Here is a 13174-nt window from a genome sequence, read left to right on the forward strand (position 1 = left end):
TCGATGGTTCGTGCCCGTCGGCCGGCAATTCTATTATCGCCGAATAAATTCCCCTTCGGTTAAACATATATGAAAATATATTAATTCCGAGGTAGAGCGAATTAAATATTAAAGGACATTTGTAGCTCGATATATGTATATGAATCACGGTAATGTGATATGACTTATATAATGGCTACGTGCGGGCAAAAGCACTACAACACTACCGAGGACGAGGTGGGTTTGATGCAGTCTCCAAAACTACAAATACCTGAGTGTGACAGGTATTTGAGGTGGGAGGCGGCATAATCTTATACCCTCTTGCGGTGGCGGGATGGGCTAAGGCTTCACTGCCAGTCCTGGAATTGAAGATGTCGATGGTTCGTGCCCGTCAGCCGGCAATTCTATTATCGCCGAATAAATTCCCCTTCGGTTAAACATATATGAAAATATATTAATTCTGAGGTAGAGCGAATTGGATATGAAAGGACATTTGTAGCTCGATATATGTATATGAATCACAGTAATGTGATATGACTTATATATATATATATATATATATATATATATATATATATATATATATATATATATATATATATATATATATATATATATCGTGCACGGAAAATTGCCACTGGGATGATTGCCATGCGGATCATTGCCCATGTGGGAAAATTGCCAAGGGGAGCACTGCACTGGGAACATTGCCCATGAGTGATCATTGCCACTCCGAACACCCCACCTCTTTTAAATGAAATTGAAGATATATATATATATATATATATATATATATATATATATATATATATATATATATATATATATATATGTCAATCCTCTGTAAAGAGTCATTTGAATGATATTACTATATTTAGATACTGATTTTGTTTAGAATAAGAAATTACCTTTTACAGCCATTTACAGCCTTTATCAGTGATGTTTCGTAAATTGGAAACTGGTATTTAAAATATGAAATTGCCTTTTAAAACCATTTAGTACAACTATTTACCACTGACGATTCTTAAACGAGAAACTAAGCGCCTCAGTGGCGTGGTTGGTATTGTGTTGGCGTCCCACCTTGGTGGTCGCGGGTTCGATTCTCGGCCATTCCATTGAGGAGTGAGAGATATGTATTTCGGTGATAGAAGTTCACTTTCGACGTGGTTCGGAAGTCACGTAAAGCCGTTGGCCCTGTTGCTGAATAACCGCTGGTTCCATGCAACGTAAAAACACCATACAAACAAACAAAGGTTCAAGTTAAGACCGATAATGGCTCGTGTGCACAAAAGTGAACGTGGAAGAGATATGCTTGTAGAAGAATTGCAATTTATGTATCATAAACATAGCGAAAATAAGAGTGGCACACTTATTTTTTGGAAATGTTCTCAAACATAGCAAAAAAATGCAAAGCAAGATTGCGCACGAACGTATTGACAGAAAATGTTGAAATTGTAAAGTACGTTAATGAGCACTGACACTGCGACCAAGGATGTAGTTGATGCCAAAAGTGTTTAAGGGCCACTTTTGCAATATCTCATCAATCGAGTCGCGTAGTAGTATCACAAGCGGCTGTAACCTTAGATGAAGCTACACTTTCTCAATTACCCTCTGTAAATAGCATTTGCAGAAATGTTCGAAAATGGAGGCAGAAAAACGCAAATTTTCCGGCTGTTCCGATGTCACAACTACAACAGGTATGGAAGATCTAAAGAGGTTCAAGAACTTGGCTATTGATGGCACATTTAAAGTGACTCCTGAAATATTTTATCAACTTCTAACTATTCATGTTCAGAAATTCTTTTAAACAAAAGTTAAATTTTAAAATAACTTCTTAACCTGAATTTTAGTTATAAGAACTGAAAGCACCTGGGCAGGGTTCCCAGTGTCAATGTTCACACATGGGTAAGTTCCCAGCGGTAGTGTTCCCAGTGGCAATCCTCCCATAAGGGCAATATTCCAAGTGGCAATTCTCCTATATATATATAGAAGAATCACAGGGGCAGCAGACCCGGTCAACATCCAGGTTGAAGAGGTAAAGGCATGCCTTTCACAAGTATCAAGTTTATTATGCCAACGTTTCACATCACATGATGCATCCTCAAGGCTGGAAAATTACCTACTATGAATACTAAAACATCACTTATGCATATAAAAAGTATAAAAAAAATATTTGGCATTTACAAATAAAAAAATTAAAACAAGAACTTGAAAGGAACACCTGCCAAGGTAAGAGTTAAAAAGTGACTAAAAAGACAGGGAGAAAATAAACATGCGTAAGATGACTAGAGCGAACGTGGAGAGTAAACATACAGGCAATTATGCTATAAACAGTTGTGTGGACGACGATTGGGTTTTTAGTGTTGGTACATTAGTTTTTATGAGAAATGACTCCAACACCAACTCGTCGTTTTTACGGGCAGATCCGATAATCTTAAAATCATTTATGTCCAAGTGGGCACCACAAATCTGAGAATGATTCCGGACATTGGATAATTCGGGACTGGACAATCTGCACCATGTCCTGAAGATGACACCTTGATGGGAGCAGAAACGGACCTTGAGAAGCCTCCTCGTACATCCAACGTAGGTTCCCAGACTACACCTAGGACAGGTATATTTATCAACAATGTTGGATGTCCAGGAAAGGCTCAGCCTGTCCTTCACTTTGAAAAGGTGTTCGTTTTAAGTTCCTGTTTTGATTTTTGTATCTGTAAATGTCAAAATATTTTCTATATTTTATATGTGCATAAGTGATATATTGGTATTCATAGTGTGTAATTTTCTAGCCTTGAGGATGCATTATGTGTTGTGAAACGTTGGCATAATGAACTCGATACTTATAAAAGACATGCCTTTACCTCTTCAACCTGGATATATATAGGTATATATTATATATTATATATATATATATATATATATATTATATTAATATACTTGTGTTTTACAAAGGGTGACGCCAAAATGGAACAGCATTTTGGTGTCTCATAAGCTTTAGGGGTGAAGTTGCTAGCCACAAAGACACTCTCTCTCAACCCCAGCAGGTCCTGGCACCCAATTGCTACTGGGTGTATTTACGAGCGATAGTCTGGGAGTAAATCCGATCCTAGTAATCATCATCTTGATCGCTGTGCCACTCATCATGCCGCATGTTATGCGCATATCTGTTTATTATTATATATCAAATCCTCCATCACCTTTCTATTGCCTTGTATCTTGCATCCAGTACAAAAGCTCGATGGCCTTACCTGAATTGGAGATGACCACATAAGTCGAAACGACGAAGACTATGACGACCCACACAAGAGCTTTGCCCCATCGAGTGGTTGTGGATCGCGGTCCACCTCTGAAAAAGAAATTAAGTTATCTGTCAATCAATCAATCAAAATGATAATCCTGTTAGTTTTCTATTCATATAAAATTGCGTAACAAAGCAACTGATAAAATTGCGTAACAAAGCAACTGGGATGATCCTCAGCGTATTTCCATATGTGATATTATAAATTTTGCGTGAAAAATTAGACAGGCAAGTGGTAAAAGACTAAAGCAATAGGAAGGAAAGTAGAAAGACGGATGTTTGGACAGACTGATGAGCCAAAAAGGATGCACCAAAGACTGGCGTACCCTCACATCATTGGTTGATTTTCTTCTATTCAGCTTTTATGTTGCGTGGGTTCTTCCACATTAACATGATCTTATGCTATTACGGTTCTTGTGTGGCTTGGTATTAAAAGGAATAGGAGGTCTGGTGTAGACCTTTAGACTTGTTCCAATCAACCTTGACGATCGTCAACTATGTGCCACACAAGACAGGGGACACTGAATTACTACTCCGAATAATTTACAGGGATCTGAGTCAACACCTGGCATTGATATTATAATCTCTATCAGTACAGGAAGTCGTATCAATAATTCACAGCGTCCCAGCAGCATCATTAATTATGCTAAAATTCATTATCAGAACCTGCTTGCTACAACACTTGGTGATCCATTCAACAGATTCCATAAATGAAGTAAGGCATCACTTACATTTTTCACAACCCATTTTTCAGGGCTTCTAGTCACAGCAAATGAAGACCTAAAAAAACAAAGGTTTAAGAATTCCATCAATATTTGAAAAAATCGTGTTGTTTCTATCATTGAAGTCTCTTGCAATAATTGAATAACCAGTTAGCATCAATTATATTTCCCTAATCGATGGTACCTGGTTATTCAAATTAGAGAGTAAATAATTTACAGCAATACAAGCAGGCAAAGGAGCTAAAATATCGCCAACATATCAACGGCACTTTAAAGGAATATGAATGATATTAGGTAAATAACGTTTTTCGGAGAATTGGCATACCACAACCTAGTGAGTAAAATAATAGGGGTTAATTCGTTACTAAGATACTCTAAAATAGAATCTATAGGGACTTTACTAAGAAGAGAACAAACATCAAAACTTATGAATCTATCAGTGGGGCAGTAAGTGATTTTATTTAATTTATCAACTAAATCTACAGAATTATATATGTGAGAATCGGAGATTGTTCCAAGTAACGGGGATAATAGCTTGGCGATATATTTCGAACGTGTAGTATATGATATTGAGCCAACAGTACTGATAATAGGCCACATGGAATTATTTTCTTTGTGCGTTTTTACTAATCCGTACAAATAAGGTGACGAGGGAAATCTGACTGATAATTGACCTAGTAGTTCTTGTTTATCTTTAAGGATTTTTTTTCTCTTTGCTAGTGATCAAGGGGATTTTTTTTTTTAGTTTTTTGCAAGTCGTATCATCGTCCAGTAGGACGTGATATTTAGTCAGCTTTATCTAAAATTACAATATTTGACTTATGAGCTTTTGTGATGCGGATTGTATTGTCTTTTCTAAGATCGGTTAAACATTTCTTATGACGAGGAGGGAAGTTACTTTCATGAATAACATTGGCAGCTCCATAAACAATACCTTTAATTAAGTTCTCATGATTTTCAGGAAGATCACAATATTTTTCCATTTTACTTAGGGATGACGCAATCGTTAAAGTAGAGGGTCTATTCGATATAAAGAAAGATAAACCATATCCAAGGACACTCACAACATCTTCACTTATTTGTTTACTTGATAAAATAACAACACAATCATGACGTGCACTATTAGTCCAATCACTGCTATCAATAAGATTATATTTTAGAGTGTCTTTGTAACGAACTAACCCATCATGAATTACCTCTAGCTGTAAGTCATATTATTTCAGTCACTAGGTTGTGCATCTGTGATTGTAAGCTTATACTATTTTAATGGTGCATATTATGAACAATTATTTGGTATGTTAGTATTTTATATTATATATATATATATATATATATATACATATTTGTGTAGTATTATATATATATATATATATATATATATATATATATGTGTGTGTGTGTGTGTGTGTGTGTAAATATATTATATATATATATATATATATATATATATATATATATATATATATATATATATATATATATATATATATTGAACTTCGGACGTTCATTAGAAGTTATAAGGTAAGACAAGCTAGTCACGCTGACTAACGTGTTATATTATCAACAATCTTTTTTTTCTACCTAAGGAAACAAAGTTGAATAGGGGCTACATATTCACACACGTCAGTTTTTTGTTTTCTAAAATGATATTCATAAAGCAGGAAAAAGTAACGGAAGAATTTAAATAAGATTTTGGGGCCCTATGTGCAATGGCATAATAGAAAGTTATTGAATGTTGGGATGGATCAGAAACCGGAAGAGGGGAGAGGGGGGGGGGGGGTGGGGGGGGGGGGAGGGACGTGGAGAAGGGCGGGCGGTCGTCTTTTATTTCTTACAGGCGGTGTGCGTTTCTTGGTTCCTTGTTCCTTTGAGACTTTGGTTATTGTTCCTTTCTAACTCTGTCTTCTGTATCATGCCTGTATAGCAACACAATGCCCGTGAAGTCTTAGGAGAACTAATGTCATGCTAAAAACAGAACAAAAACAACACAGATCTTTGCTAGGGCCAAAAATATACCCAATACAGAACCTCATCAATTTAGCGCTTCGGTCCTTACCCCACACCTACACAAAACTTGATTAAAATCACAGACAAACAGATAGACCTTTGCTATTATTTCTGAAAAGGGTCCAGTGGAAGAAAAATGAAGTTGGTCATGACTGATGACAGACAGGAACTACTGCAAAGGATGATTGACTTTCAGAAACCTTTGACTCCCAACTGACGCGTGCTTGCGTGAGCTGTGTAGAAAAGTATTGATTATAATATTCAGGCATATCTATTATACCTAATGTACTTAAGCGCTTGTGCGTGCACATTTTTAATAGCCACAACTACCATTTAATTTTCCAATTTTCCGACTGAGGTTGCCTTGAGAGTGCTTCCAATTTCCAATGACAATCTTGTATCCGATGGAAAAATAATTGTAAAAGACTTTTACTTCCCTTGCTGGAAACTGTATGTAGGTGCGAATCGAGCCACAGAAGGTGAAATTATTTTCCAGTTATATTCTTCTTGAATACAGACTTGTATCGGTAAGCGCTAAACAAATGTAACAGAAAGCTGAAAGTTAAGAGGTTATGGTGTCTATCATAAAATAGTGGAGCAATGTAGCTCCAAAATGACAGGAAAAATTCCAAATGGTGATACATGTCTGAATTTCGGCACAACACTTCTTGGCCTTCTCTCTCATAATCAACCTACGGCCATACAGAATTTTACTATTTTCCAATATGGCTGGCAGTTTTTTCATAATGGTGCCCTGATGTTATTTGAATATTAACATTTAATTGCTTAACCACACTGGCATTCCTCAGCCACTCTCAGTTTATGATGAATTATTGAAAGCAAACCTTTAAATACTAAGATACGTAATTGTGTTGCCTAGAAGCTTCAAAGATGACTACCAGTATATCTAAAATGACCACCAAAAAGCCAAATATTTGTACTAGGTGGTAAAAGGTACTGCCCACCTGTGTAAGGAGGGCCCAGCCCCCTCCCCCTCCAGAGGATAACACCAGCGCCCAGGACGGGCCTAATATTGAAGAAGATGGCAGTAATACCAGACGTGACGTCACCACGGTCGCAGCCAATGAAAACCCGGCTCCAGGTGACACCACACACCTGAGAAGGTCAACGCGCCTGGAACGTTTCCGACGCCTGGCCGCCAGCCAACGAAATGTCGAATATCCCCCGGGTCCTGCAGGAGCATTCGTGAGCGGCCGCAAGACCTTAATATAAAGAGGACTCCCCACCAAGATCTACGGGCTGCTCTTGAGCAAGAGCCCGTGCTGGCATAAAGCCAGCTTAATCTTCAACAACAATAAGATTCAGTCCTCCAGCAACCGTCGTTGTGATAATACCCTGGCAGATCTGGGCGAAACGTCGCGTCAAAAGAGAGAGAGAGAGAGAGAGGAGAGAGAGAGAGAGAGAGAGAGAGAGAGAGAGAGAGAGAGCAACTTATAGTAGCAGTAATAAACATAATTCAATATGACTATACCGGATTTGACGATTCCCTTTGGCACGTTGCTTGCCAGTTTTAGCAACTTTGAGAAATCCTTGATAAGGAAAATAGAGAAGACTCTATACAAAATTAATGGAGCTGATGCAGCAATCCTTTTTAACAAGAATTGTTTGAAAGAGGGTCTACTCCAAAGAAATAATGATAATAATAATAATAATTCTCTTTTTCATCTCAAGGCCAAATACATGGAATATACAAAGAATAGACAAGAGCATACAGTCTAGATACATAAGATATAAAAAAAACATGCGTTTTGGGGGTAACTTCAGTTGATCAGTTTATTTCTGTAGGTTAAAGATAAATTAAGCCCTTCTTAACTCGTTGTCATCTTCATAAAATAAGAAAAATGGGTAATTATCTCAATGTAACAGTGTAATGATGTAGAGTCTGTGTACTACCATGGCACAGTGTGGGACTCAACATGGGGTTCAGTGCTAACTAATAGTAGTCATATGTTGCTCGTTTCCCAAATGCTGTTTAACTAGCCTCAGTTCAGCCACACCTCAATTGACATGATGTGCCATGTGTACAGATCACACATGAATGAAATATTATTGGATGAATGTTCGGGCAAAGGGTAGGATTATAATTGCAGCTCATATCTGAAAGTGCATATAGGTTATTAAAAGGAAAAACCCTCGGCCTATAGAACAAAAACAATGGCAGTACAATGGTGAAAATCGAAGTCTAACAGGAAGCTTTCTTTATTGCTTATGCCAAGAACATACATATGAAAGACTAGTGAATTCTCCCTTGCGACAAATATTCCTGAATTTTTACAACTTAAATACAATGCCTATAGCACTTTATCCCAAATGGCTGGACAAAGGTGACAGAATCCAGCAAACCTTTGAAAAGAGCAAATATCATGAATCACAAATACTAAAGTCATACTAGGAATCAAATTTCAACTTGAACAAAGATGTTCTGCAGAAAGTCGTTCATTTCCTCTTTGCTCTTGACCGTGCACATTATGACAAGTGGCTTTCAATTCATTTGAGACATATGGGGGCTCTCCAAAACCGACACATTTCCAAAATCTGAAGAAAACCATGATGTTAAAATTGGAGGCGTGCTGAAAAGATTTCTTGAAATGATTGAGAATCTAAGAAGAGTACTCAGAAAAATGGGCAACCCTTTTGAGGAAGATTCACTAGATCTGATTGTGTTGGGCAGTCATGAAACTATGGCCATCAGAATGAATGAATCCTTAGGATCTATGAAAACCCTCGGAAAGGCACCATTCACTAACTTTACTGAGACTCAAAACACCAAGCGCATTTAGTTGCAGAATCCCTGCTACAAAGTTCAAGTGCAATAAGTCATTGCAAACCATGAGGGCAGACAATAATCTATTCCTGTAAACGCTCTGAGACCAATGAAAGGGTCTACTTTTGAGTCTTAAGCAAATGATGAATTTTTTTCCAATGTACAGGCATATAATCAAGCAAACGCTGTATTTCATGTATATAGGGCAGACAATAGGAAAACCAAAACAACACAAAAAAGAAGTACAGAAGTTTGCTGCAGTGATCAGTACTGCAAAACCTCCCAGCAATTGGGCCAGCGTCGTTAGGAATGGCCGGAACAAAATTGAACTGTTTGTATATTTGGCCGACATAATTGTTTCGTATCAAGCACGAGATACAACATGCATTATTGTTACCAAAGGGGATAATGCAAGCAGATACTAGTCTTTTTGCATGCTGCATATTCTGCAAGGCATGAAGACATCTCAGGAACGATCATACGCAGTTCAGGCAAGGAAGTTGTTGTCAAAGCAGTATCTAGTATGGGAAAAAAATGGTTTGAGCAAACTATGGATTAAATTTGGAACAGTAAAAGATATGAGGGGGATACCCAGTCATGAAATTTGTAGTAGCCACTGACCAAAAGCCTCGGCCCTTCTCTTTCTCCATGCATTAAGTGGGTGAGAAGCAAGATCTGGCTAACATGCAAAGGGGAAGAAGCCTGCATGGAAAACATGGATTGCGTTTCAGTGTGTCACCCCACCTTAGCCCAACTAATTTTCAACACCAGCAGCTGTAGAATGTGGACACTTTCAAGTTATTGAAGAGTTAGTGTTGCTAACGTACGACAGAAGCAGTTCATGTAAAGATGTCTTTGCAAGGAAACAAAGAACTTATGATTTCATTCCACCTATAAGGGATGCAAGCAGGGTATATTTAGAGTTAGTGTTTAGTATGCCGTCTAGCAATACCCAGTCCAAGACACTAGGGGTGGCAGCAGATTGGTGCTGCCTAGCTTGCTCATTGGACAAATTTGTCAGCAGCTGTAGAATCTTTGTCAAGAACCGAATAAGTATGGCTGTAAGAAGGAATGCCATCTGGTGCAAGTGCTATATCTCTGGATGGACATAGCTGCACAGCACTTTGCAGCTGCTCTTGCAAAAATCGTGGGTTCAGTTAATCTCTTAGTGACAGTAAGAATACCAATATATGAATTTGCAGTCATTATATGGAAAGATGCAATTTTTGCAGGCCTATGAAATGGAAATATCTAAAACATAAGCAAATTGATATAATTTTGGAGGACCGTCAGCCATCTTGGATATAACAATATATTGAGATGACCTGAGGTTGATTTTGATTTAAGGAGATAAAAAGAATTCACATGTGAGATCTATTGCTTGTATCACCATTTGTACTTTTGTCCACCGCCGTGCCCGCATATGTAGTATGTATGTGTGTGTATATATATATATATATATATATATATATATATATAATATATATATATATATATATATATATATATATTATATATACACATATATATATACATATATATATATATGATATATATATATATATATATATATATATATATATATTGTGACGAAGTGCCAAGTATCTGGTTACTACACTTACCATTCATTAACCGATACCTCACAAAAGCCAGACACCTGAACCCTCATCACAGGTATTAAACGACTGAATACTCTAAAGGCAACAGTGATCCCTTAACAACTTACCAGTATTGCAGAAAATCAGACTAAGTTCATCAAAACAGGTGTGAGGTAATCTTGTAAGTAATTAAATTAATCAAAAGGCATCACTCCATCAACAACTTTAAAAGTCTAAGTATTTCCCTGATTTCAGAAGTCTAAGTACTTCTCTGGTTCTAAGTCACTTCAAGTAAATTGAAGGAAAACAGATCAATTACCACTCTATGTTTCTACCTAACATCAATATAATCATAATTAAATGCAAATATACTGGTGTAAGATAAAGAAAACACTTATAGAAATTTTAAATAAAAAATTTATTATTAAACTCAAAATTTATAAGTGAAATTCACAATATCAGGGAAAATTACTGTTACTTGAAAACAAAGTAAAGTTTAATTATTTCTTGACTCAAATTAAGTAAAATTAAATCAAAATTACTTTATCACAAAATTCAAGAAAATTAATTCAATCAAAATTCAACAGTGTTAGGTAATAATTGAAAATTTGAAATTAATTCACAAATGCTAAACAATAATAAAACCTGAAAAGAATTCTAAGTAAATGCAAATTAATTCACAAGTGTTAAATTTAATTAAATGTGCAATGATTAGGTAATGAAAATAACTAAGTCAATTAAATTGTGAATGCAAATGAAAATACAGAAAAATGTGGACAATATCAAAATAAAAAGGCACACTTCACCAAGAAAATGAACAAATGCACAAAAATGAAACAAACACAAAACACAAAAATCTGCGATGTGTAAAAGTGTAAATATTTTCACTCAAAATATTGTAACCATCAGTTTTTACCAAACCACTGTTCCTATCAGGTATTAGTTGTTACCTAATCACTGTTCCTACCAGTTATTAGTTGCAACTAATAAAAATATAACACACTTTACCTTTTTGGTATACCAACTTCTTTCTTTGCTGCAGGCTTGTTTCACTTTACCAAACCCAGGCACCGTTACGAAACAATGTTTGTTCAGATTCCACAAAAAACACTATTTAACACTAAATAAACTGTAAGAAATATCAAATATGAAATTCTCAAGTTACGAGTGACCATTCAATGAGTACGCAACCGTTACATTACTTTAAAAATCAAAAGTGCTATGCGATGGAGAGAGAGGGAGAGAGAGAGAGAGAGAGATGTGAACGGTTTGAGAATCTACGCCCGAATGAAAAAACTTCTCCCTTATGGTAGCTGGACAGGGGAGACACAAAACGTTTTGAGACAATTCTTTCTAGAAGCTTCGAAATCTTACACAACTTTACATACAAAATGTGTAATCTGCACGTGGCTTTGACAAAGACATACACATATGAGACCAGTCTGTAAAAAAAAAAAAGACACGTACTCGATTCGATCGATCGAAGCAGAAGCCCTTTATCTTACGTGATGACACAATCTCTAAACACAAATGAAGTCTCGAGCTCGCCTATCAAACGTATTGACAGATTTTGAAAAACAACGCGAAGACTCGAGCCCTCTTAATCTCGGGGAGATGAAAAGTTACTGAAACAATTATAGCTTTGAACGGACAAAGAAAATCTCTCTCTACATTCTACGTTATATACATATTCTTTTTCTATTGTGTTATGCGAAATCTGAACACACATTTAAAACATCCTATCTCTAAGCTACCTACGAATCTGAAAAAATGTTGCACAATTCTACATAACGTTTTGTACAGTCTAAGAGAGAATATATGCATTTTGAAAGTAGCAATATGTAATATATATATATATATATATATATATATATATATATATATATATTATATATATATACATATATATATATTAGGGCTTGTGCCTTGTACGATAAGGCGCCCTATGAGGTAATGTTAGACTTGCGATAATCTTACGCTAAGTCGGTTGGTATTGCACTTCCATCTTCAATGGAGTGTCTTGGGGTTTGTAGATTACTTACGAAGTCGGTATTATGTTCTTGGTTATTACGACGATGTGTTAAAATCATGATGATTCGGTGAGGAGGTTCTTGTAGAAAACACGAAGTATAAAAATAGATATATTCTTCTGAAGTTTTACATGCTGAAGATCAGATATGATTGTACAAGTCTTCTAATAACGATAGCTTGATCGCTTCTGCCAATGATGATGGCTAATCCTATTCCTCTACATGATAAAGCTTAGGTAAAGAGGTACAGGTCTTCTAATGACGATAGCTAACTCTATTCTGCCTGTCTACCATCTCTGTTACAAGTTATGAAGGAACAGACAGTAGTTCGAACATATGAACATACATACAAATGACATAGTTTCATACGAACACACAATCAAATGAGACAGGCTACAGATCACGTAGGCGGTAGTTGTCTCAAGCAGGGAGCTTGGACTAATGTTTATAAACAATTGAATGACTACAGGTGACGGCCTGTTATCTTAGCCTACTTTTATTGTATACGTCATCTTTAGCGTCTCTAGTCTGATCACATTCCTGCAAGCAATCTTTTATATATATGGACTAACATTCCATATTTTTTATTATGTAAAACACTTACATTAGCTCGGTCAGCTACCAAAACCAACTACTGAATATTACTCAAACTTGACTTGCATTTGACTTATAGGAGTGTGATACAGACACTATGTGAATATATATATAAGTAAATAAAAATTCATGGTGTACATGAATTGATTCAAGTAATAAAA

At 36.2% G+C, this 13174-nt stretch overlaps 1 protein-coding gene across 1 annotated transcript in view; it reads right to left on the minus strand.

Moving 5' to 3' along the window:
- The window catches only part of LOC135214454 (carbohydrate sulfotransferase 11-like), a 49338-nt gene that overhangs the window by 17712 nt on the left and 18452 nt on the right, over positions 1 to 13174 (minus strand). The window contains exon 2 of the mRNA XM_064248754.1: positions 3228 to 3325. Coding sequence (XP_064104824.1) covers positions 3228 to 3325 — 98 coding nt within the window. The remainder of the gene's footprint in view (positions 1 to 3227; positions 3326 to 13174) is intronic.

The sequence above is a fragment of the Macrobrachium nipponense genome, chromosome 45 (assembly GCF_015104395.2).
Source record: "Macrobrachium nipponense isolate FS-2020 chromosome 45, ASM1510439v2, whole genome shotgun sequence".
NCBI lineage: Eukaryota > Metazoa > Arthropoda > Malacostraca > Decapoda > Palaemonidae > Macrobrachium > Macrobrachium nipponense.